Raw genomic sequence first — 25,575 nt, 5'->3', positions numbered from 1 at the left:
TGGGAACGCTTCGGTGTCCCCCCGGAAGAGCTGGAGGAAGTGTCTAGGGAGAGGGATGTCTGGGCATCTCTGCTTAGACTGCTGGCCCCGCGACCCGGCCCTGGATAAGCGGAAGATGATGATGATGAATCTTTACTGTACATTGTGTAATTCGTTGAGAACAAAATTACGTAAAAACGGTCAATGTACACCAAAATCATCAACCGATTGAGGGTTAGATTCAAACTCACACCAAATAAACAATTGAAATCACAGGCTGTTCCTTCCGTGGCTTTCATCACAGCACCCCAAAAACTTGCACGGATGAGTACTTCGAAAATCCACCAGAAAATTGCAATATAACAGGTATAGTATAATGTAGCAATATGAATGTTTTTGTCTATCCTGAACAAATCCTAATGTATACTTTGTTCTGCCACAGGCAGCCTACTACAAGGGGTAGTCAGCCAGCCAGTCAGTCAGTCAGTAAGAGACATTAGCTTCTTCTTAAAATTACATTTTAAGACGTGCATATGAAGGTTGTATCCCAAGTTTGATTATGTAGCCTGGTGGTCCTGGGGCTGGGCCTGTGGATGGCGGCGGAGGTTCCAGAGCTTTTCTCCAAAGGACTGATCTCACACAGAGAATAGCTGGGTGGCTGAGAGCAAACACACACACACACACACACACACAAACCCCAAACCTCCCCTCTCTACCTGTGAACATGTTTTCTCAAGGGTTCTAATTATAGTTGCTTGTGGTTTGTTGCTATTTATTTGAGGACTAGATAAAAAGACGTTATTATTAACTGAAATGTATTAGCAAGAAAAATGCAATATGAAGGACAGACACTTTCTGTATCATGCAGTGATAATGTAAAAGGCTTAGATAGCAGGCTAGTGAAACAGGAAGTCAAGGATCCAACTTGGGAGTTCCTGATGACTCAAACTTAAAACATATACACTATTGTTCGCAAGTTTGGGGTCACTTAGAAATGTCAATTTTTGGTCAAGTAAAAAAGCATCATATTGATCAGAAATTCAGTGTAGACTTTGTTAATTTTGTAAATTACTATTGTAGCGGGAAACAGATGATTTTTTTATGGAATATCTACATAGACATACAAAAATCAGTCCTGTTCCAATGGCAGGTTGTGTTTGCTAATCCAAGTTTATAATTTTAAAAGGCTATGTGATCATTTGAAAACCCTTTTGCTATTATGTTAGCACTGCTGAAAACGGTTTTGTTGATTAAAGAAGCAATAAATCTGGCCCTCTTTTAGAATAGTTGAGTATCTTGAGCATCAGCCTTTGCGGGTTCGTTGACACTCAAAATGTCTTGAACTTTCTTCTGAAACTACAAAGAAATTAAAGCCATTCCATGTGAGAAACTGAAGATCTTAGACAATGTTGTGTACTACTCCCTTAACAGAAAAGTGCAAATCATCTCTAACCAGAAAAGAAAGAGTGATGGGAGGCCATTTAATTGGAAACGCAAAACGTTTTCCACGTCAGCAGTGAAGAGATGACTCCGGGATGTTGGCCTTCTAGGCAGAGTTGCAAAGAGAAAGCTATATCTAAGACTGATTAAAAAAGTAAAATCACGCACTGCCTAACATTTAGTGATACCCGCCACCAACTGGAATTGAAACTACAGCACTATGCTCTACCAACTCAGCCACATGGGACCCCCTAGCCGCAAGGGACTGCTCTACATTATTCAGTGGGCCTGACTGGCCATCATAGATATCAAAGTTATTATGATCCCAGTATGATTGTCATTACAGTGATTATTATTATTGCATTGAGTACAGCTGAGCTCAAATGCCCCACCTGCAACAGTGTGATTGAACTGTAATGGAGTACTTATTTCCCTGTGGAGTTTCATCATTAGAGTTTGAAATCACATTGAGAAGCATGCTACTGTGGAACACTGCTCCCCTCTCAATTACAGGGGTGGAGGTAGAGGGAAGGAGATGCAGTCGAACCAAAGTCACAGCAAAGATTTGAGGTGTTTGATAACAAACCCATCATTTGCATTTGTTATATTTTGACTGAGTACACCGGATGTTAGCACTAGGACCCCAGTGGCTATTGGGATTCTGTGCTAGTAAGTAAGATATAAAAAATTTCGATTCCCATTTTCAGTGGGAATATTTAAGGCCGACATTGCTTTTGATAGGCGCATCATGTACAGCAATGCTTTGACCGTGCTAAAATTTGATCAAACAGAGATGCCTGCTCAGTAGACCAGGTCTGCAAAACTATTCTTAGTTTTTAAATTGTGGGCTCTTGTTAATTTCTTTCAAATTAGTGTGGTGTAGAAGTAGACCAAGAGAAAGAAGTAGAGAGAAGAGGGGAGAAGGAAATGAGGGGATAAAGGTAAAGATAGAGGGACAGGGGTAGAGGGAGAAAGGAGAGAGAGGAGAGAGTGGGACTGTGGTAAAGAGAGAAGATACAGAGATAAAATTAGATACAGAGAGGAGCATAGAGCGAGGGGGAGAGTGGTTAAGAAATTGAATGCCAGACCATAACCACATGCCACTTAATCACACACATATACTGTTTAATTAAAACCAAATAACATGATCACAACAAAATGCTGTTCCATTACAAGCACAGAGACTGACCACAACCAGTAGCACACAGCCATCTAACTACGCTACCCAAAGTTAACGATGCACATTCCAAAGGCTTACATACCACTAATATGTGTATGGCAAACCAAATGAAGTGCTTCCTTGAGGCTATGAGTTGACACGGAAGGTGGTGGTGGGAGAGGGAGAGCTGAGGTGGGGTGAATGGTGGGGGGGGTTGTGGGGGCTGATTGGGAGGAGGGAAGGGCTGGGGGAGAGATATTGGGTGACTGGCTGGTGCGCAGTGGGGGAAGCTGGGCTGGGTGGAGGGGTGGGCACGAGGAGCATGCTTTAGCTGGATGAGGTGGCTCTGTTTTTATTTCCGTCTTTCTCAACGTCAGCTTCTCGTTTATCAACTCTATTTGGTTTAAGTACCATTTGTTGTTTTACGCTGAAAAAAAGGGAGCTCGCGTTTTGTGAGGCTTTAATTATTTAATTTTTTTTACTAAGCTAATACGACTGTGGTTTGGGGCAGGAAGATAATTTTGTTGTGTGTGGGAAGATGTCACTGACATTATTATGTTACCCACGGCCATGAATACACATAACACAACAGAGGTTGTGCATGCAGATCAGACTTCATAAATATAGTGTTTCAAAGAATTTGGAAAAGTTTGACCCATGATGAGACATCTCTTGATTTTACTTCCAATTGTGGCGTGTAATACGCACAAAATCCCTCTGTAAGAAGAGCTATAACCAAGAACTTAACCTAACTTCTCAGCTGTCTTACATAAGAGAGCAAAGCAATCAGTGTACATCATTAACTGCTATTCTCTAATACTGGACAAACTAACGTCAAAGGAAGGGATCAGCTCTGGCTAGTGCCTCCAAAAGATTTGCCATAATGAAGCGTAAACCAATCCTGAAACCAAGCTTTGAAATGAAAAAAATGTTTTAGTGCAGTATTCAGTTCATACATCTCATTGAGAAATACACTGTGAGGTGGAAGTTAAAGGGTTAAGGCACCAACTGTTTTCACACATAGGCAGATGGATCCACAAAGCACCCATGCTGAGCACTTTTTGGTAACTGAACGTCATCTACTCATTTGGTTGGGTGTGTTTTCTCCCCTGTGGACCAGGCTAACGATATGCTTTGTCTACTCACTGGGTATAACCTACATACAGATGACTTGCTCAGAAATGTATTAACGGAAGACGAAAGCACAAAAACCTTTGATATGTGACAGACCCTGTAATATATCCAAAACGTGCATGTACGTAACATGCATCTAACCTAAACAGAACCAGTTTTTTACTTGCACTCCTAGTTGAAATCAGGACAATTGCATGCATGAATCCACAAAAGCAGATATATCCGTGATGACAGTTGAAAACCTAAAATACATTTTATCAATTCAAATGTAGACAACACTTTCTGGAGCAGATTACAATATGAAATGTGTACCACGCAGGGATAACAGAAATACTCCCTGAGAAAGTTGAAAGAAAACATGCAGTAGTGACATACCTACCTTCTTTTTTTAAGGCATTGAGGAATGACTTCATTATCAACCTTTTTTAGTTTCTCAAATGTGTCACAATTCCTGCATAATCAGTGCAATTTTGAAAAGACAAAAAAAGTAAAATCCCAGAGTTTCACTGCGGTCACTGAAGACGGTAGTTGAGGACACGGTGGACAGCGACCGATGGAACGTGGCGCGCGGGAAATCGGAAATCACGCGCGAGCTCACACCGCACTTGATCCCACCGCATGGCAGAGGCGCAAGAGTACACACACTGCGCCTCAGTGCTCTCTCCTCTCACTTTCTCTCACTCTTTAACACACACAATCATGTTATTACAAGCTGGACTGCAAATTACACAAGACCCGTTGGTAATGTAAAGTGAACTTAGAGTAATGTTACATGTCGAATTTCTTAGAACACAATGTGTCTAGGTATTACAATTACTAGCATTGCTGCCTAATCAAATGTTTAATTTAACAGTAACCAGACAAATGCACTACAATTAATAATTAATGACATTTGGATGTAAAAAAAAATTCTGAATGAACAGAATATTATTTCGGAGACACCCAAATCTTCCCATAGGCTTAACAGCTTTATGGGAAACAAATCCTTAGTGTTGCTAAGCAACTCAGGCTGGGCATCTCTCATGGTTGAGTATCAACCTTTTTGAAGGCATCAATGAAATTCCTGACTCGAAGTCTCGAATCAACTTTTTTCCCCAACATAAACTAAAATAAAAAGTTGTTTGTTAGACTAAAAATCAAAGCCTACCATGATAAACAATCCAAAAATAAATGTACAGTACAAAAGCATTCATTAAGAACGTATAATAATAAATAATATTATTTAAGTAATAAATAATTACACAAATTTGAGCACTATTTTTTAATGTACAAAGGTTGGGCCTTTGGCAACACAGCATGACATACACACATGTAACATCACACACCCTTACTAGAAATATACAGGGCGCTTAAACTGCATGTATCCTTTTCTATATGAGTGTGAATATGAGTAAATCACCCTCTCACTTCATTATGCCTGAGTCAGCCTGACTTCCTCTGAGCATTTAAGATAGGCCCGTAATTTCAGGCACTTTTAGCTCAAATCATCACGTCATATTTTTCGTGCATGTGTGCTTTGCAAATGTGTAAAAAGTACAAAGGAACATTTTCTTCAGGTAAAAGTGAGTTAATAACTAATCTGTGACCTTTAATCGATAAATGAAATAGAATGAGTGGAAAATGATCAATTAAGGTCACTGGTTTGTTATGAATTCCCTTTACCTGGTCATTTAAGTGTTGATTATGAACTTCCCTAATTTTTCTTTGTACTTTTTACACAAAATAAGTTGCCTTCCCACCAACGGGAATTTCACGATAGCCGTCATTGCCCTACGCTCTGGCCGTGACGCCCCCAAATATTTTTGTATGCCCTGCGGCCATCGTGGCCTTTGTGCCCCTGCTACTGTCAAAATATCATGGCCAGCAGTTTGTTAAGTACGTTTGTTTGTAGTTCGTAACAGAGAACCACCACAAGAACGGACTACATGCAGGTAAGCAAGTTGACTATCGATAGATATCGGACTTAATTAGTCCTCACCTGAATCAAACCTCTCTGTTTTGGAAGGTGCGTTCATGAGCAACTGGGAAGTGGGAAAGTTCCAACCTGAGAGTGGGAGAATACCGTGGAATACTGTACACCTGAATGCTTTTTGAAAGATCAGAGAAGTTACGTTAGATTTGACATCACTTGACATGGCAGCGTTTGTGGTCAAAGATTAAAAAACAAAAATGACTTGTTCTGCGCACAAATATTTCACTATATTTAGATCATACTCATTAACAATGGAGATTGTGATGTTAAAGGATACTTTGTGGTTTACTTTTGGATAACTGAGGTAATGTTATCCTTCTGGCTAGCTATGGCTTTACGTTACATAACTAACAATACTGTTGCCTATGTGTTGTCGTCATGTGAACGCTCTTAAATCAATGGCCTGGCATGTGGCATTTTTGCACCAAAAAAAATATTTACACCGGAGGACAAATGTCCTTGCCCCTAAAATGACGAAATTCCAAGCCTGCTTCCCACACTTATTTCAAATGTTCCTGTGGAGGCCTGTTGGTACTCTCCACTAAATCCCATCGCTACAGGGTGCTCTGGCTGTGTCATCAGAAGCTGCAGTGATCCGTGTGACCAGAAACTTGGTGCAATGGTGGCTATGTTCCTTCCATATTGGAAAAACTGTATTAGTCAGTTAAATCGAGATGAGAATACATGACCAAAGTCCAGAGACGGAAGACTTCGTTGACAGTTAGGAAGCATCTCATTACATGGTGTTATGGGTTGTGCTTGAGTACGACATGTTGTCACTGGGAATTGGTCGTGCTGTGTGTGTCTGTGTGTGTGCATGGTTGCATGTGAGAAAGCTTGCATGCCTATCTGTCTGTGGCACCATGTGTGCATGTGTGTTTGATTTTGCCACAATGGGGGATTATAGTGCTCTTGCAGCACATGGTCTAATACAAACGTCTGCCAATCATTCTTAGAGCAGCTTACTGACAGAATGTGGAAAAACTGACTGGATTTATGAAACTGATTTACTGGCCCATCAGCCAAAAGCAGAGTTGTCTGGACACATTTACACTCACCTAAAGTACAGATTGATTAAACACATTCTCTACTCCCAATTCAATATCACATTTTAACTCCCTCTAGTGCTATATTTATTTTATTCATTGTTTCAGCAAAAGTCGATACATCTTTGCAAATGTATAAAAGGATTTTATGTTATTTTATGAAATATAAATTTCTCTTCTTCCTCCTTTTTTGTCACTATCCATCATTATCTATAGAAATGCAATCTCTAATGTCATGAATCACACTCTAACCTTTCCTTCGATTAATCAGTAGGATCAGATCTGGCTGCGGGTGGAAGTAATGGAAGATCTTTTCTATTGTTTGTTTTTCTTTTGTTTATTTCACAATAAAAAAACACCTGACTCTAACAAAACTACAGAAACAAAGAACCAACTGAAATATTAAACTGACACAACAACTAACTAACTCAAAGAATCAACTGACCTGAAGATCAAACTAACTTTAAGAACCATCTAACAAAAAGACATGAGCACAGCAAGGCACACATCCACTTGTGCAAACAAACACAATCAAATGCACATATTTCTGGTAAATTGAGCTTCATTCAAGTTCTGAAAGGGTGTCTCTGGGGTGAAACACGCATGGTTGCCGTTCTTTTTTTTATCAAGTGGCCTCTGTGTGTAAATATTACATGTGCAGAACATGTCGTAGGGATATTACTAAACCTTGTCTACAGTACCACATATCCAAATGGTCTCATCACAATGTAATTTCCTTTCTGTCATTAACAATATAGGTCACAGACTTTTTACTCCTGTCATTATCTTGCATGAGAATGATTATATATCATTAAATGTCCGCGCATCCACACACACAAATGCTAGTGTGAATTCTCACTATAGGCTGATCTAGTGAATGCTGCCTCGTCCTTCGAGGAGAATAATTTCTTCCCCATCTATCCATAATTCAATCACTTGACTATTTATATGCTGTCCTAATTCATGTGGAACAGCTTTACTTAGCCTTGTGTTCACAAACCCAGTCCAAAAACATACAGTACATGCATTTGACAGACAGTACATTATATGGCAATATAACCCATCCACTATAAATTCCTTTACTGCCTTGCTCTGATTTTCTGATATCTCTCATGGGTCTAATACAACGCTGTTTACAAAAAATGTGTGACTGCGTAAATAGCAAATTAAAACAGAATGCAATGATGTGCAAATCATTTAACTCTATATTTAATTGAAAGTAGTACAAAGACATAGCAAATATTGAAACTGAACATTTTTATTGTATTTGGAAAAATACATGCCCATTTTGAATTTGATGCCAGCAACATGTTTCAAAATGTGGGACAGGGGCATGTTTACCACTGTGTTGCATAATCTCTTCTTTTAACAGAAAAATACATTGTCTGTATGGCAGCATATGTTGCTCCAAAACCTGTATTCATTGTTCAGCATTAATGGTGCTTTCACAGATGTACAAGTCACCCATGCCATGTGCATTAATTCACCCCCGTACCATCGCAAAATTTGCACATTTTTGTTTGTCAGACCACAGGACAGTTTTCCACTTTGCCTCAGTCCATCTTAAATGAGCTTGGGTCAAGAGAAGGGGCTGTAGTTTCTTCTTTGCATGGTAGAGATTGAACTTCCACTTGTGGATGCAGCGACGTACTGTGTTCACAGACTACGGTTTTCAGAAGTGTTCCTGAGCCCTTGCAGTGATGCCCACTACAGAATTGTGTCTGTTTTTAATGCAGTGCCGTCTGAGGGCCCGAAGATCACGGCCATACAGTATTGCTTTTTAGCTTTGTCCCTCGCGTACAGAGATTTCTCTGGACTCTATGAATTTTTTATGGTATTATGTACTGTAGGTGATGAGATGCCAAAACTCTTTGCAATTTTATGTTAAGAAATTCTTACACTGTTGCACTATTTGCCTGGGCAGTCTTTTACTGAGTAATTAACCTTTCCCCATCTTTACTTCTGAAAGAGTCATCCGCTCTGGGATGCTCTTTTTATACCTAATCATGTTACTGACCTGTTGCCAAATGACCTAATTAGTTGTGAGATGTTCCACCAGGTTTTGTTTTAGCATAACACAATTTTCTAGTCTTTTCTTGCCCCTGTCCCAGCTTTTTTTTAAACATGTTGCTGGCATCAAATTCAAAGTGGGCATATATTTATCAAGAAACAATAACATTTGTTGTACATGGGGTTGTACATGGACTAAATAACCAAATATTTAACTAAATATTTATGTGGCATGGAGATAGCCTGTTAATATTTTATATTCCATTTTTAATATAAAGTTGTCTTAGTGACTCATAGCTTTCTGGGTGACTCATTGCTCTCTCTGGCCTAATGGTCTTTCGTTCACATTGGAATGACTTTACACTCTCAGGCACACACACACACAAGCCTCAAAGTAATGTAGAATAGACACGTCACCACACAGATACAATATATTCTCTATATGCATCTCATAGTAAAGTAATGGGTCTGGTGTGGGTGAGAAGGGGACCGTAGGGTTTGGAGAGCTGAGGAGATAGAAGGATGGAGGGTGAGCTTCAGAACACCCACCTTTCTCTGCTCTGCGGCAGGCGGAACCCATGGCCGATAATCCAGCAAAGAAAATATCCCATCACAAATTCGACAAGCCGCTGATAGTGGGAGAGATAGACTGAGGTAGCCAGAAATAAAGACAGCGAGAAAAAGCCCAGAGGTCGGTAATCCAGGCTCTTCCGTTCCACTAGCAACAACTAACAGTCAATGGCAGAGCTCTTGCCCGATAGGCTCTCAAGGCCCTACTGGTAGTCAGAACACTGTCATGGGGCATAGGATAGGGGGTTGAGATGGGTGGGGAGATGGGTGCGATGGTGGCAGATGTCAGATACACAGAGTAATCCGACAACTAGCCTTCGCTGCAGCTGTAAGGCCTGGGGAATATATCCCCAGTGAAGACTGAGAAAACAATTGCGGATTACATCTTTAGAATCTTTTATTTATTTATCTATTCACTCTATCCCTGTCTGTATTTATTTATTTCATTTTATTTCATTTTGTGTGCGAGACGGTAATCCTTTGCGCTTAACGCTTTTCCCTCCATGTGAAATAGTTTAATTAAAAAGATGATGTGGTTGTCAGATGTAGTAGTCGGGCACTGGGGGGGGGGGGGTGGGGGGGGGTGAAAGGGTGGAGTGGGCAGAGCAGATAAACCCAAAGAGAAAAACTAAAAAGTAGGAATCTTTTTTTCTTTATTCCTCTGGGAGAAGGAAACCTTTTTCATAGGCAAGGAATTTAGCACTGTCTTTGAGGAAATCTCTTTTCAATGATTCTCCTTCACCCTCTCTTCTATTCCACCTTCCAGAGATCCAGAGATCCTGGAATCCCCAGGAAGATGAGTATGGACACAAACCAAAAGAAACTGAAGTGGGGTTCCCACAACATGAAGATAGGCTACCATGGTTACTCACCTACATCTGCCTCTTTGTGGTTCTTGATCAGTTCAGCAAGTTCAAAGTTCCCCGCAATGATGGCTACCTGTAAGATGTGGGGGGAAAGAGTGATCTTGACACTGTTTCATGACAAAGCCCTGAACCACATAGAGATTAACCTGGACAAAAAATAAATCCCTAAGCCAAATGATCTTGAGGCTCCATTCACAAACATAAACAGACCTTACTGAGCCCCAGGACAGCAGCACAGTTATAACAAAGTCTAAAGAAACCCAAACAACTTGACAAACTTCAGAGAATGGGCCAAAAACCAGAGCAAATTGGAATAGTGTTACCCTAAATAGGGTACACATTGGCAGAATAGCTGACCACTGTGACTGACCCAAAATTAGGAAAATCCTTATTTGCATACAAATTAATTTAGAATAGCCTTGCTGTTGAGAGTAACTCCCGAACACAGGCTATGTGTACACTGGCTTCATAATTATATGTAAACTTCTTATCTCCTGCCAAATGCATGACCATGTTTTGCACAGATTACACAAACAAAAAATGTAACATTTCTAAACTTACTTATCTGACAAGAAATACCGCAATGTGCAATCACAGCAGCAAATTGTGTTACCCGTTACTATGAGAAAAAGGGCAACAACTGTATGAATATCCTATAATTATCCTTTCATATATTTCTCATTGCCATTCACACTTCACATTTTTGCACATTACAGTTAGATGCCATCTTCATGCCAAGAAAGCCTTTACTCTCATTGAAACACGACATGTGACAATAGAACCTGGATCCAATCAAAGTTCCAATAACATTTTGCAACCTCACATTGCTGATGTTCGTTTAAAAGAGGAAGTAATTGATGATTAACTTGAAAAAATCTATACATCAATAAGAAGATGCTTTCATAAGATTTGGTGGTGACAATAATGTGACAGGTTCAATTAAGAATTTGTTATATTTGAACAATTAAACCTCACTTAAAGGTTAGTTTCTCTGAGTGTAAGCTTTTGAGTGTAAGATGGTGATGGAGTGTGTAGGTAGACCCATGAGCAGAAATGAGGCAGTCCCTTCTCGAATTAAGAAACAAAAAACTTTAGTTTTCTTTTCTAGAAGACAAACAAACTGGCATAAACCAGGGTCATGAAAATAAAGACTAAGCACAGATCAGAAGTCTTAAACCAATTTATATAATAAGCCACCCAATAAGGAACAGATAAAATCAATAACCTAAATAAGCAATGAAACACAGGTTAATGCAATAACAAATGAAAAACAAATAAAAAACAAGGTTCATGGGTGTGCTAACGTTCATAGAGTACAGGAAGCAACCACAGTGGTGGGGATGGAAGTCTTCCTTACAAAGATCAATTTCTTCATAGCCTTTTCCTCATCTTCATCCAAAGGCTCCAATAATTTGAGAGGGCACTGTGTATCCATTTTAAAGTCATTGATTGCAATTTGATGGCCATAATTTCCTTCTGAAAAGCCGCCTTGGTATTACTCTACAAATTCAAAGAATTGTATGGCTATGTGTGCATGTGTGTAGAGTTATGAATGAATAGAAAGAGGAATGAGAAAAAGAAAGCTGGGGAGAGGAATGAGAAAGGGAGATGGCCTCTCAGTGTTATGAAAAATGCTGGAGAGGCTGTCCATGCCAGACATTAGGGAGAAAGCCATTTAGGCTCACATAGCATGAGAGCAAGAGAAAAAGAGATTTAGAGTGTAGTTTCCTGCATCTGCAGTTTCCTATTAGCATGGCTATAATGGGAGAAGGACACTTTTACTAGCCCTAGTCAGACATGAAAGAATGATAAATCCTCTCTCTCTTTAACTCTCTCTCCCATCATTTTTCTCCTCATATCTTTCTCTCCTCTCTATGCTTGCTCCTGTTCTCACCTCCTCCCTTTCTCCCTTTCACTTCTCCACCAGAGGAAAAAATAAAGGAAAGGGCGCAAATCTTTAGTGTCCACAGGGGGCAGTGGAGGTTTAGATATTGTGTAGTGAAAAAGATGATGTGAGGTGATGAGTTAAATTCTGTGATTTGGGCAAATCACAATTCTTATGCTCTCTTTGCCGCAAATTCCCCACTTTTGATTCATTAGATGACTCCATCTTTTTCACTCCTGAAAATGTTTAGCTGTAGTGTGATACAGAGCCTAAGGAACATACATAACACACACAGACGTAACATAGTGAAATGCTTTGTCTGGTGGGAAAACCCTGCACTGACCCCTTGAATGCAACCCCTTCCCTAAGTGCTTAAGAAAACAATGTTGTCTGTTGCTTCTGAAGACAGAGAGGGGCGTGTTTGGGATCAGTTACTCAGGGAGGAAATGAATGAAAAATGTCAGGGACAGAAAGATCAATCCAGCTCATGGCGTTCGATCCAGCAACCTTTTAGTTATAAATGAGATGCTCTATCCACTAGACTACACCTGCAACAGGGATGGAGGACAGAGAATGTAGAATCTTTGTGAATTTACATGTTCTCATTTCTCACCATGACTTTCTCAATACTGATCAACTTCAGTCCCTAAACCAGTTCACATAAAGAGTCTCATTTGAATGCAACACAGTGAAAAGAAATGGACTCACCATAGGAGTTGTAATGAAAGAGATGGAGCCACAGAGATAGATAGCAGAAGGATGAATAAATCAGCAACAAATATGTGAAAGGGAAGAATTTAAAGAAATAGAGAAAGCACAGGATAGAAAGAAATGAAAGGAGTCAAAAAGAGTGTAAACTAAAAAGCAATAGAGGACAAAACAAGAATCCAATGAGACAATATATACAATTATATTTTAAGTATCAAGAGAGCAAGAGAATGAGAGAGAGAGAGAGAGAGAGAGAGCAAGGGGAGAGTGGAGTAAGCAAATGCTGAATTGAATAATCTAGTGAAACCACTGCACACAGTCTGGCCAACAAAGCAGGAAGTGGGATCTTTCATTCTGAGCCACTCAGCGTAGCTCTAATTTATGATTTTGCTGCCGGGACTCTATTTTTAGCAACAAATTCACTGGCTGAGCTGTGGAGCCTGTGCAAAGAAACACACACAGAATATTTCTACTCTATTGAACTGAGACCCTGGGTGTGTGCCTAATAAGTGGCAATTATTGATCTATTAAAACAACACATATAATAATAATAATATACATTCCTTTGATCCTCATTAGCTGAAGCCATGGCAACAGCCAGGCCCCAGAGTTAGCAAAAAATACCTTACAGATCCATTTAAAATGTATTAGTTAAATGTAGACATTAAAGACAAACCCATTTTAAATGTACATACATGTAGACATTACAAACAACATCCATGGTATTGCAAGCCTTGTCAACTCACTGAGCTGTTCTCAGCTTGTGTCTGTCTCATTTAAATATACAGTGAGGGAAATAAGTATTTGATCCCCTGCTGATTTTGTACATTTGCCCGCTGACAAAGAAATTATCAGTCTATAATTTTAATGGTAGGTTTATTTGAACAGTGAGAGACAGAATAAAAACAAAACAATCCAGAAAAATGCAAGTAAAAACTTTTATAAATTTATTTGAATTTTAATGAGTGAAATAAGTATTGGACCCCTCTGCAAAATATAATTTAGTACTAGGTGGCAAAACCCTTGTTGGCAATCACAGAGGTCAGATGTTTCTTGTAGTTGGCTGCCAGGTTTGCACACATCTCAGGAGGGATTTTGTCCCAATCCTCTTCGCAGATCTTCTCAGTCATTAAGGTTTCGAGGGTGACGTTTGGCAACTTGAAACTTCAGCTCCCTCCACAGATTTACAATGGAATTAAGGTCTGGAGACTGGCTAGACCACTCCAGGACCTTAATGTGCTTCTTCTTGAGCCACTCCTTTATTGCCTTGGCCATGTGTTTTATGCTGGAATACCCATTCACGACCCATTTTCATTGCCCTGGCTGAGGGAAGGAGGTTCTCACCCAAGATTTGACAGTACATGGCCCCCGTCCATCGTCCCTTTGATGCGGTGAAGTTGCCCTGTCCCCTTAGCAGAAAAACACCCCCAAACCATAATGTTTTCATCTCCATGTTTGACGGTGGGGATGGTGTTCTTGGGGTCATAGACAGCATTCCTCCTCCTCCAAACACAGCGATTTGAGTTGATGCCAAAGAGCTCGATTTCACAACACTTTCACCCAGTACTCCTCTGAATCATTCAGATGTTCATTAGCAAACTTCAGATGGGCCTGTACATGTGCTTTCTTGAGCATGGGACCTTGCAGGCGCTGCAGGATTTCAGTCCTTCAAAGTGTATTGTGTTACCAATTAATGTCTTGGTGACTATGGTCCCAGCTGTCTTGAGATCATTGACATGATCTTCCCGTGTAGTTCTGGGCTGATTCCTCATCGTTCTCATGATCATTGCAACTCCACGAAGTGAGATCTTGCATGAAGCCCCAGACCGAGAGAGATTGACAGTTCTTTTGTGTTTCTTCCATTTGCAAATAATTGCACCAAACTGCTTGCCGATGGTTTTGTAGCCCAGTCCAGTCTTGTGTAGGTCTACAATCTTGTCCCTGACATCCTTGGACAGCTTTTTGGTCTTGGCCATGGTGGAGATTTTGGAAACTGATTGATTGTTTGCTTCTGTGGACAGGTGTCTTTTATACAGGTAACACACTGAGATTAAGAGCATTCCCTTTAAGAGTGTGCTCCTAATCTCAGCTCGTTACCTATATATAAGACACCTGGGACAGAAATCTTTCTGATTGAGAGGGCTGGACACTTATTTCACTCATGCAAATCCATTTATAACATTTTTGAAATGCGTTTTTCTGGATTTTTATGTTGTTATTCTGTCTCTCACTGTTCAAATAAACATACAATTAAATGTATAGACTGATCATTTATTTGTCAGTGGGCAAAAATAAAAAATAATCAGGGGATTAAATAATTTCTTTGTCCATTTAAAGGGGCCATATGCAAACATTTTGTGTACTACTACCATAATGTTTTGCTGTTAAAGTTTTATTATTTTCTACAAAATTAGATGTTCCGCATTTAAACTCTAGAGATCTAAAACATGCAGGGCAGAGGGGAGCCTAAGAGCAGGGTTGAGACTCTGCTCTAACCAGTCTTCATTGACTCTATCAGTTTGCATTGACTTGTAATCTGCTCATACTCGCTATACACACTCTCAGTACTATCCTTTCCAAATGTAAACCACTAGCTAAGGGAAAACGAGACAAATTGTGTTATTGTTTAGATTCAGTTTTATAAGCGTTAGAGGCAGGAATCAACACAGTGCCCCTTCAAGTAATTAAGCAGACATTCTTGATGAAACCGTACCTCTGAAATTAAGTAGGCACAGAACTATTTTGTAAACCACGATTCTGTTCAGAACACACTGTGTGATTGTGTTTGGTATCAACATATAACCCAGTCCCCAGTACAACTGGTCGTTAATGACTTAATTACGTTGGTCCTTTAGTTTCGCTACTATGTTGGTCCTTAACGTAATCAAATCAAAATGCCTTGTTACTAAAAACATTTATAGTTAATGGTTAAGGTTAGACAGCACAGTACTGACGTTAGGGTTATGTGAGATGTGAGGGTTTAAAGGAGAGGCAAAAATTAAAGTAACAAAACAACACAACACGAGTACCAGCGTTTCTTGTTGTTATAGAAAAATAATCCCGGCACCACATGGTCTCCAAGAACACATAGACACGGTAACCTGTGAGGTGTAGGTGAAAGCCAGGAACTAAAATAGACATAATAACTAACTCAAAACAGGCGTGTGTGGGTGAAGGGTGTGCTGCTGCCATCTGTGAAGGGTGCACTGCTGCCACGCGGAGCAGCTGGTAAAGTTACAAAGACAGAAAAACGCATTTCTGAACGACACAATTCCCCCCAAATGTCTTGCCTCACTGGAATTGAGCTTGCAAAATCAGAAAAAGGTCTGTCTAAACAAAACAATACCCCAACACATAATTTTTTTGCCTCTTGCTGGAATCAAACTCACAACCATCAGACTGAATATCAGTTGCGGAAACACCCGTCCACCATCCCCGACTGCAATGAAACAGCCACGTTTTCCAAAATAGTTTCATGAGAATTTAATTGCATTGTAATAGCTGCCCAATCGTCTTGGCAAAATCCCTCTAGATCATGCCTTTGATTGTCTTGCTTGAACCGCCCATTTGAGATCTCCAGAGTGGCTCGATGATATTAAGGTCAGAAGTCTGTGATGGCCACTCCAGAACCTTAACCTTTTTCTGCTGTAACCACTGGAGGGTAAACTTTGTCTTGTGCTTAGGGTTATTGTCGTCCTGGGAAGTCCAAGAGAGTCCCATGCGCAGCTTTCGTGCAGAAGAATGCAAATTGTCTGCCAGTATTTTCTGAAAACATGCTGCATAAATCTTGACATACATTTTTGTTACAAGATTCCCCATGCCTTTAGAGATCAAACACCCCAAAAACATCAATGAGCCACCACCATGCTTCACAGTAGGGATGGTATTCTGTTCACTATAGGCTTCTCCAAACATAGCGCTTATGGTTGTGACCATAAAGCTCTATTTTGGTCTCGTCACTCCAAATTACAGTGTGCCAGAAGCTGTGAAGCGTGTCAAGGTGTTGTCGGGCATATTGTAACCAGGCTTTTTTGTGGCATTGGCACAGTAAAGGCTTCTTTCTGGGAACTTGACCATGCATCTCATTTTAAATGACTGAACAGTACTGACATACTGGCATTTGCAAGGCTTTGGATATCTTTTTATATAATTTTCCATCATCTCTATTACCTTGTTACGCAGGTCTTTTGACAGTTCTTTTCTGCTCCCCATGGCTCAGTATCTTGCTGCTCAGTGAATCCACATAATAGTTAACAAGCTCATTGACTATTTATACACAGACACTAATTGCAATTTAAAAATCCAAAGATGTGGGAAATTAACAATTAATTGCCATTTTAACCTGTGTGTGTCACCTTGTGTGTCGTTAACAAGGCCAAACATTCAAGGGTATGTAAACGTTTGATCAGGGCCATTTGGGTGATTTCGGTCAGTAAGGTTCAGTAAGGTTATAGTAGCTGGATTAAAACGGTTGCTGAGCCAACTGGTGCGGGAACGAATAGACCTGTACCACCTGCCTGATGGTAGGAGGGCAAAATGTTTGTGGCATGGATGTGAAGGGTCCCTGATGATGCCGCGTGTCCTATGCAGACACTGCTTGTGCTGGAGGTCTGCGATGGCTGGGAGCTGGGCCCCACTGATGAGCTGGGCAGTTTTCACCACCCGTTGCAGGGCCTTCCGATCAGCCACGGAGCATCTGACAAACCACACAGTGGTGCAGTTAGTCAGAATGCACTCGATTGGACCTTCAGCCTCCTCAAAAAGTACAGGTGCTGCTGCATTTGTTTGACCAGGGTTTAGGTGTTGAGGGTCCAGGAAAGGTCCTCAGAGATGTGGACAACCAGGAATTTGAAGCTGGGCACACACTCCAGCTCAGTGCCATCAATCAACCATATTTATTTATAAAACCCTTTTTACATCAGCAGTTGTCACAAAGTGCTTTTACAAAACACCCAGCCAGAAACCCCAAGGAGCGAGCAACAACAGTGTTGAAGCACAGTGGCTAGGAAAAACTCCCTAAGAGGGGCCGAAATTTAGGAAGAAACCTAGAGAGGAAGCAGGCTCGGACACGTGACCAGTCCTCTTCTGGCTGTGCCTGGTGAACATTTTAAGAGTACAAGTTTTAATAATTAATAAATGCATTTGGGCTGTGTCCAGAGTCTATAAAACCTAATCCAGGTCAGAAACATGACCAGATGGACAAGGACAGGGACAACCGGGAAGGGGGTGGTCAGCAGGCTGAGGCAGCAACGAGTCCTTAGAGCCTGGTACTTGGGAGGTGTGGGCCAAGACCTCATGTCGTCCTAACTTTAAACGGAGCAGGAGACAAGGAATATTTAGAGAGTGTATTCCTTAGGTTTACAAGGATTTAAACTGGAGAAGAAAAACTGACCCTACTCCCCACGGCACAATATAGCAGCATAAAGGGGGGTCCAGTGACACTGTGGCCCTATCTGCGGAAGGCCCCGGACAGCACCCAACAGGTAGGAACTGAACTGGATGAGAACTGGGGCATGACTGTAGCTGTAATCTACAGACTTCCTGTAATCCACAATGAGATCATTGGTTTGCTTTGCATTTTGGGCCAGGTTGTTGTCAGCACACCATGCCGCCAGGCACTTGACCTCCTCTCTGTACGCTGACTCATCATTGTCACTGATCAGGCCTACCACTGTGGTGTTGTCTGCTAACTTGATGATGATGTTGGAACTGTGCACAGGAATGCAGTCGTAGGTGAAGAGGGAGTAAAGGAGAGGGATCAGCACGCAACCTTGTGGAACAACAGTGCTCAGGATCAAGGTATAGGAGGTGTAGACTGGGGACTGTTGGTTTGGAAGTCCAATGTCCAGTTGCAGAGAGAGGGGCTGATCCTCAGGTCATAGAGTTTGTTGACCAGCCTAGAGGGGATGACCATATTGAATGCTGAGCTAAAGTCTTTGAACAACATTCTTATATAGATGTTGGTTTTGTCCAGGTGGTTCAGGGTAGAGTGTAAAGCTGTGGAGATGGTATCCTCTGTAGACCAATTCGATCGGTAGGTAAACTGGTAGGGATCCAGTGTTGTGGGGAGGCAGGACTTAAGGTGGGTCAGAACCAGTTTTTTGCAGTACTTCATGAGTGTGGGGGTGAGTGCAACTGGTCGGGAAGTCATTCAGGCTTGACGCAGTCGACTGCTTCAGCACTGGCACAATGGTTGCAGTCTTGAAGCATGTGGGGACAACCGCCTGAGCCAATGACAGGTTGAATATGTCAGTAAAGACCTCAGCCAGATGTCCGTTCAGAACAATATTGGAGCACACCCCTGGGAATGCCATCAGGACCAGCACCCTGGCGTGCATCACCCTTCTCAGTGCAGACATCACATCTGTTATGGATAGTCTAAGGGGGAGTCGTCTGAGGGGAGCTCAGCTTTAATGGCTGGATCTTTGATGTCCCTATCGAAGCGAGAGTAGAACCTGTTTAACTCGTCAATGATGGAGACATCGCTGGCTGTGGGGGTGGGGTTTTTTGGCCGGTAGTCTGTGATGGTTTGGATGCCCTGCCACATGCATCAAGGTTTGGATTTGTTGTTTAAGTGCTTCTCAATCCCCAGTCTGTGATCATGTTTAGCCATCTTGATGCCCCTTTTCAAGTTGGCCTTGGATGAGCTATAGGCATCCACATTGTTCAGCAGTTGTCAGACCTATCTGTTCATCCTAGGCTTCTTGTTGGGGAAGGTATTTATTAGTTTATGGGTGTTGACATTGTTGGTGCAGATGTTGATTTAATCCAGACCGGAAGAAGCATATGTTTCAATGTCCGTATGGGAGTCCAGGGAAACCTGAGTAGCAAACAATCTCTAGTCTGTGTGTTGAAACTGGTGCTGTAGTAGTGAGTCTGACCCCTCTGGCCACACTTAAACTGTCCTTACTGGTGGTTTCATACGTTTAATGAGGGGTAAATACTTGACGAGTAGGAACAGTGAAAGGTGATCTGACTGTCCCAGGCAGGGGAGGGAAATGTTAAATGTTAAGCCTCTGGAATGTTTGTATACACGTGGTCTACTTTATTGTCTCCTGTGGTGGGGCAGGAATTTGAGAAACAGTTTACAGATTTGAGTGGTTGAATTCCCCTGCAACAATAAAAGCACCATCCAGATGTGCAGTTTACTAGTAGCAGCCTGCAGTTCTTTCATTGCTAGTTTAGCATTAGCATCCGGTGGTATGTAGGCAGCAGTAATTACAATAGATGTAAACCTCATTATCAGGTACTCCAGATTGGTTGAGCAGTGACTTCCAGTTATGTTAATGTCTGTACACCATACTTTGTTTACATGAATGCACAGACCACCTCATCTGGTCTTACCAGAGCCCTCTGCAGTATGATCAGTCCTGAAGATGTCAACCCCCTGTAGCCCAATTGCATTGTCAGGTATGCTGTTGTTAAGCCATGTTTCTATGAAAATAATGACACTGCAATCCATAATCCTTTTTTGTGATATGATTCTTAGTTGTATTTCATTCATTTTATTTGTCAGTGATTGTACGTTAGTGAGGAAAAAGAGATATTATTTGCCAGTTTTATTATTATAGGCAGTTTGCACTGTTCTGTAAAGTGAGTAGTACCACTGGCCCTTTTGCCACAACAGTTTTCAGCTGTGCTAACATAAGGACAGGACTGATGGTTGGTCATAATGGACCTTGTTAATCCTATGTAGATATTCCATAGAAAATCATCAGTTTCCAGCTACAATAGTCATTTACAAAAGTAACAAAGTTTACACTGTGTTTCTGATCAATTTGATGTTATTTTAATGGTGTGAGGTCATTCTCCAGTTCAAGCCCTAGACAACGCTCAGGTAGCAATAACCTGGACAACACCATGGTGCCCCTGAACACAACTCTCCCCTGATGTTGCAATCACCAGAATTGTAACCACCTGTGTTTGTTTTGTGTTCCCTATTTAGTTCTGTGTCTCATTTCAGTTGTGAGGAATTGTTTGTTATAAGTGCTACTTTACAAAGCCTGTGTTTTTCTTGTCATAGAGAAAATCTTTCTAGTGTCCGGCTGTCATGATATCAGATTTTCACTACACGATTATCATGGCCAAAATAATTCACGGTAACGATATTATTGCGGTATCTACAGAACATTTTAAGTAAAAAAATGCTATCAGTCAAATCCATCTTCAACTTTGTTTAATGTGTTTTTTTTTCTCTTTTCTGGCAAATGTACTACACTCAAAATACTAGTGGAGAGTGTCTGTAACCATAACTCTAAATAAAAAAATTTAAGCGCACAAAAATAACAATTACACTTAATATATAGTGAAAAGGCAACCAGATTAACTGCTAAACAAAAGATCCACAAGGCCTAACACTGAAAGGAGTGTTGGAAAAATACAAAACATTTTCGCAGAGTGAATAGGCTAAGAAAAGGCGTTAATTAAAACTCAAGTGTATAGGTCCAGACCTGTAAACTGATCACATGCATCGTTTGTCCATGGATAAGCTATGGAAAAACCGAGAGGAGTTTTTGGAAAAATACGTTATTTTTCCATGTGAATAATCTACTAAAACGGCCCATCTTTGCGGATCTCTCCCGGGGTTCTAGTGGGGGTTAACGAGGTGACTTCAGTGCCATGTCATAGGTCCAGTCTCCTTGTTTAAGCACATGCATTGTGCACATGCATTGTCTGTAAGTGACATGAAAAAGGTATCGAAAAACCGAGAGGGGCCTAGTGAATTTTGCCTAGTGAATACGATATATTCAGATGTGTATTATTAACATGATATCAATATTACATTTTTTAAATATCACGGTAATCGACAATACTGGTATATTGTGACACCCCTAGTACTGACCAGTGCCTTTCTTATGACTACATGCCAGCCTATTTCTTGTTTTTCTGTGCTGGATTTCCAATAATACACTCACCTAAAGGATTATTAGGAACACCATACTAATACTGTGTTTGACCCTCTTTCGCCTTCATAACTGCCTTAATTTTACGTGGCATTGATTCAACAAGGTGCTGAAAGCATTCTTTAGAAATGTTGGCCCATATTGATAGGATAGCATCTTGCAGTTGATGGAGATTTGTGGGATGCACATCCAGGGCACGAAGCTCCCGTTCCACCACATCCCAAAGATGCTCTATTGGGTTGAGATCTGGTGACTGTGGGGGCCATTTCAGTACAGTGAACTCATTGTCATGTTCAAGAAACCAATTTGAAATGATTCGAGCTTTGTGACATGGTGCATTATCCTGCTGGAAGTAGCCATCAGAGGATGGGTACATGGTGGTCATTAAGGGATGGACATGGTCAGAAACAATGCTCAGGTAGGTCGTGGCATTTAAACGATGCCCAATTGGCACTAAGGGGCCTAAAGTGTGCCAGGAAAACATTCCCCACACCATTACACCACCACCAGCAGCCTGCACAGTGGTAACAAGGCATGATGGATCCATGTTCTCATTCTGTTTACGCCAAATTCTGACTCTACCATCTGAATGTCTCAACAGAAATCGAGACTCATCAGACCAGGCAATATTCTTCCAGTCTTCAACTGTCCAATTTTGGTGAGCTCGTGCAAATTGTAGCCTCTTTTTCCTATTTGTAGTGGAGATGAGTGGTACCTTCATCAGTCGGCTCATTCTCCTCTGACCTCAAGCATCAACAAGGCATTTTTTTTGCCCACAGGACTGCCGCATACTGGATGTTTTTCATTTTTCACACCATTCTTTGTAAACCCTAGAAATGGTTGTGTGTGAAAATCCCAGTAACTGAGCAGATTGTGAAATACTCAGACCGGCCTGTCTGGCCCCAACAACCATGCCACGCTCAAAATTGCTTAAATCACCTTTCTTTTCCATTCTGACATTCAGTTTGGACTTCAGGAGATTGTCTTGACCAGGACCACACCCCTAAATGCATTGAAGCAACTGCCATGTGATTGGTTGATTAGATAATTGCATTCATGAGAAATTGAACAGGTGTTCCTAATAATCCTTTGGGTGAGTGCACATACTGTGCTTTGTGCTTGTAACCACCTCGGTCTCTATGAGTGCATTCATTACAAATGTACAATTTGGAGTGTCAAACCATTGAAAATGCTCTGAATCCTTATGTACTTATGTACATTACATATTTTTCAATAAACTGGCACACATTTCTAAAAACATGTTTTCACTGTGTCATTTGTGTGTTGATTGATGGAAAAAAAAAAAAATCAATAACTCTTATGTATGTATATAAAAAAGATAAATTGAATCTAGAAAATGAATATATAACACAGCATAACGTGGAGCAAGTCTGAATACTTTGGCACTGTATTTGTATGTGCTCCAGAACGACTCATGCTGGACTCACACTGCCCATTCAGGCAAGATAACATTTTCTATGCAAAACACATCAAAATATCAACTTATCGATACACACAGCTATGAAGATTTCTGCAACTCTCGCTTACTGAAACACTTTTGTTTGTATACATTTTCAGGTATGCATTTTGATGCTTTAATGGACAGAGAAAGTCCAAGTTTTCCTGAAAGAGTAGCCAGAGGCAAGAGGCCAGAGGCAGGAGGCCAGAGGCAGGAGGCAGTGGCTTAGACTTCTGGATCACCCTAGATAACTGTACCACAATACATTTTGATTAAAATGTATTGATTTTATATCTTCAATATGAAATGACAAATAAAAAACTATAACATTTATAAATTTTTTTAAGGAATCACAGACCATAGAGGACAAAACCAAACCTAAAACCAAAATAAAAGGGAATAAAAAGGTCCTGTTAGTGGCACATAATGCAATAGAACGCAAAAGTACTACAGTAAAGAGTGGCAGAAATAACAAGCATCATTAATGAATGGCAATGAACCTCTGTATGCACAAAAAGCTTATTTCTTCCAAATGTTTTGCATAGATTTTAAAATGTTTTAGATACGTGTTTTTAACTTGTCATGATAAACCATGCAAAATATATTTTAACACAATAATACCCCTAATTCTATACAAATACCACACATTTTATGTCAACATTTTATGTCAGGTGTTCTCTCTCTCTCTCTTCAATAATGCCATAATACAATGACAGCATTAGCTGAATATGAAAAGGAGAAGGAACATTTGAGGAAATTAGCGCCTGGTCGTTTGAAATTAGCTGAGACATTTTGACTAGTTGATACGGTTATAATAATGGTCTTTATGGCCATTGGCCATTTTAGCTGACATTCCTATTCCCAGTGATTGACCAATGGTATATCTTCAATAAATTCATATGTAGCCCATGTAGTAATGACACTCAAAATAATGGAATATCAACCACTATGCTCCAATTCTCAGCGATACTGAGTCATCTAAACTACCAGAATGGATTTGAATGAGAGGGTGAATGATGGGTCTCACCTGGAAGGGACTCTGGCTGTTGTAGTTCTTCACTTCTTTATCAGCTCCACGGACAAGCAGCACTCTGGCACAGTTATCCTGGGAAAATACAGGGGTAAACAGGAATCTGAGAAGCAGGTCTGCATGTCTATTGGATTTTCTATCTACATAAGTTTCAAGCTTCCCTGTATATCACAAGATTTAGACAGAAAACTAGAGCAGTGTCCGAGAGTCCAAAAGCAATTTATCAATAGCTTGAATAAGCAGTAAATGACTACAAAACAAGCAATATGGGTCCCCCTTTGAAACATCAACTTCATCAGAATGAAAGAGAGAGGGAGAAAGACATATTGGCAAAAAAAACGCCTGCTACCTGTGTGAAGGGAGATTCTCTGTGTGGAAAAGAAAAAAGAAAACTGCTGAACGGAGATTGTGAAAGAGAGAGAGACAGCTAGAGGGTCTAAATGTGCTGCACAACTCGCCCACGGACTGCTCAACCACGCAGGAACAGTATTGTATATAGAAACACACACATTGACATACACTCAAGGACACGCACACATAAACATGCAAATGGACGAAGATGGGGTACAAGTGCACACGCATGCATGCACTTTCACAGGCAAACACACAACCACACACCAATTCAGAACCCATGCCAGTTTGCAAGGAAACTAACATTAAAAATGCACATTTCGGCATAGAGACCAAAATGTGTTCCCCATATTAAAGACATGTTCTCAAGAATGTGTCACATCTCAAGTAACAGCCTATCAATCCCACGTATCAGCTTTTTATAACCCCCATTTGCATTAAAGCTAATTTGAAAATAGAAATGGATGACGTGTAAATCCTGGAAGGCTCCAAGTTGTTTCATTCCAACTCTCCTGCTTCTTATTCAGCCGACCCTCTTTCTTCATGTCTCTCTCACACTTTTCCCTGCACATCTGCAATTGTAGCCATGTCACAGGCTAATAGGTCTTGAATTGTTAAATTCCAGGGGAGTGTGTGTATGTGTGTGTGCAGACCGAACAGTTTGTGTGTGTGTGTCTACAGGCACTAAACTATAGATAGAACATTCTGAGGCTAGGGGATTCCGCCTCCATGGTTTTCTGAAAAATCCCCAAATGTGAAAGTAAGAGTGAGAAACAGAGGAGACGAAGACAATGAGGCATGTATACCTAAGATAGAGTTTGAATTCTGGTCGTGGCATACAGACAGTTCCTGTGGCACTCAATCGGGGTACATGTACAGTTGAATACTCCATGGTTGAGCATGTAGTATGATAAGAAGCAAAATAGCAAGACATCTGACTCTCCTCAAACTTATTAAGAGGGGTTGTAATGAGGCAATTTGCTAATTGTACATCAAGAAATAGGTAGAAGAAAAATGTATCCATTTTTAGACCTTTGTTCAATCGCTGTACTATTTGAACAAC

The 25,575-nt window shown here is 40.7% G+C and overlaps 1 protein-coding gene across 3 annotated transcripts in view; it reads right to left on the bottom strand.

Moving 5' to 3' along the window:
- The window catches only part of LOC105006621 (SH3 and multiple ankyrin repeat domains protein 2), a 276,728-nt gene that overhangs the window by 111,240 nt on the left and 139,913 nt on the right, over positions 1–25,575 (bottom strand). For all 3 annotated transcript variants that reach the window (XM_034297425.1, XM_034297433.1, XM_034297430.1), the window contains exons 9-10: positions 24,159–24,236; positions 10,183–10,249 (exon numbers count right to left, since the gene is read on the bottom strand). In XM_034297425.1, coding sequence (XP_034153316.1) covers positions 10,183–10,249; positions 24,159–24,236 — 145 coding nt within the window. The remainder of the gene's footprint in view (positions 1–10,182; positions 10,250–24,158; positions 24,237–25,575) is intronic.

The sequence above is a fragment of the Esox lucius genome, chromosome 2 (genome assembly GCF_011004845.1).
Source record: "Esox lucius isolate fEsoLuc1 chromosome 2, fEsoLuc1.pri, whole genome shotgun sequence".
Taxonomy (NCBI): Eukaryota; Metazoa; Chordata; class Actinopteri; order Esociformes; family Esocidae; genus Esox; species Esox lucius.
The sequence above is the reverse complement of the archived record's forward strand: the minus strand, read 5'-3'. Positions and strand labels throughout refer to the sequence as shown.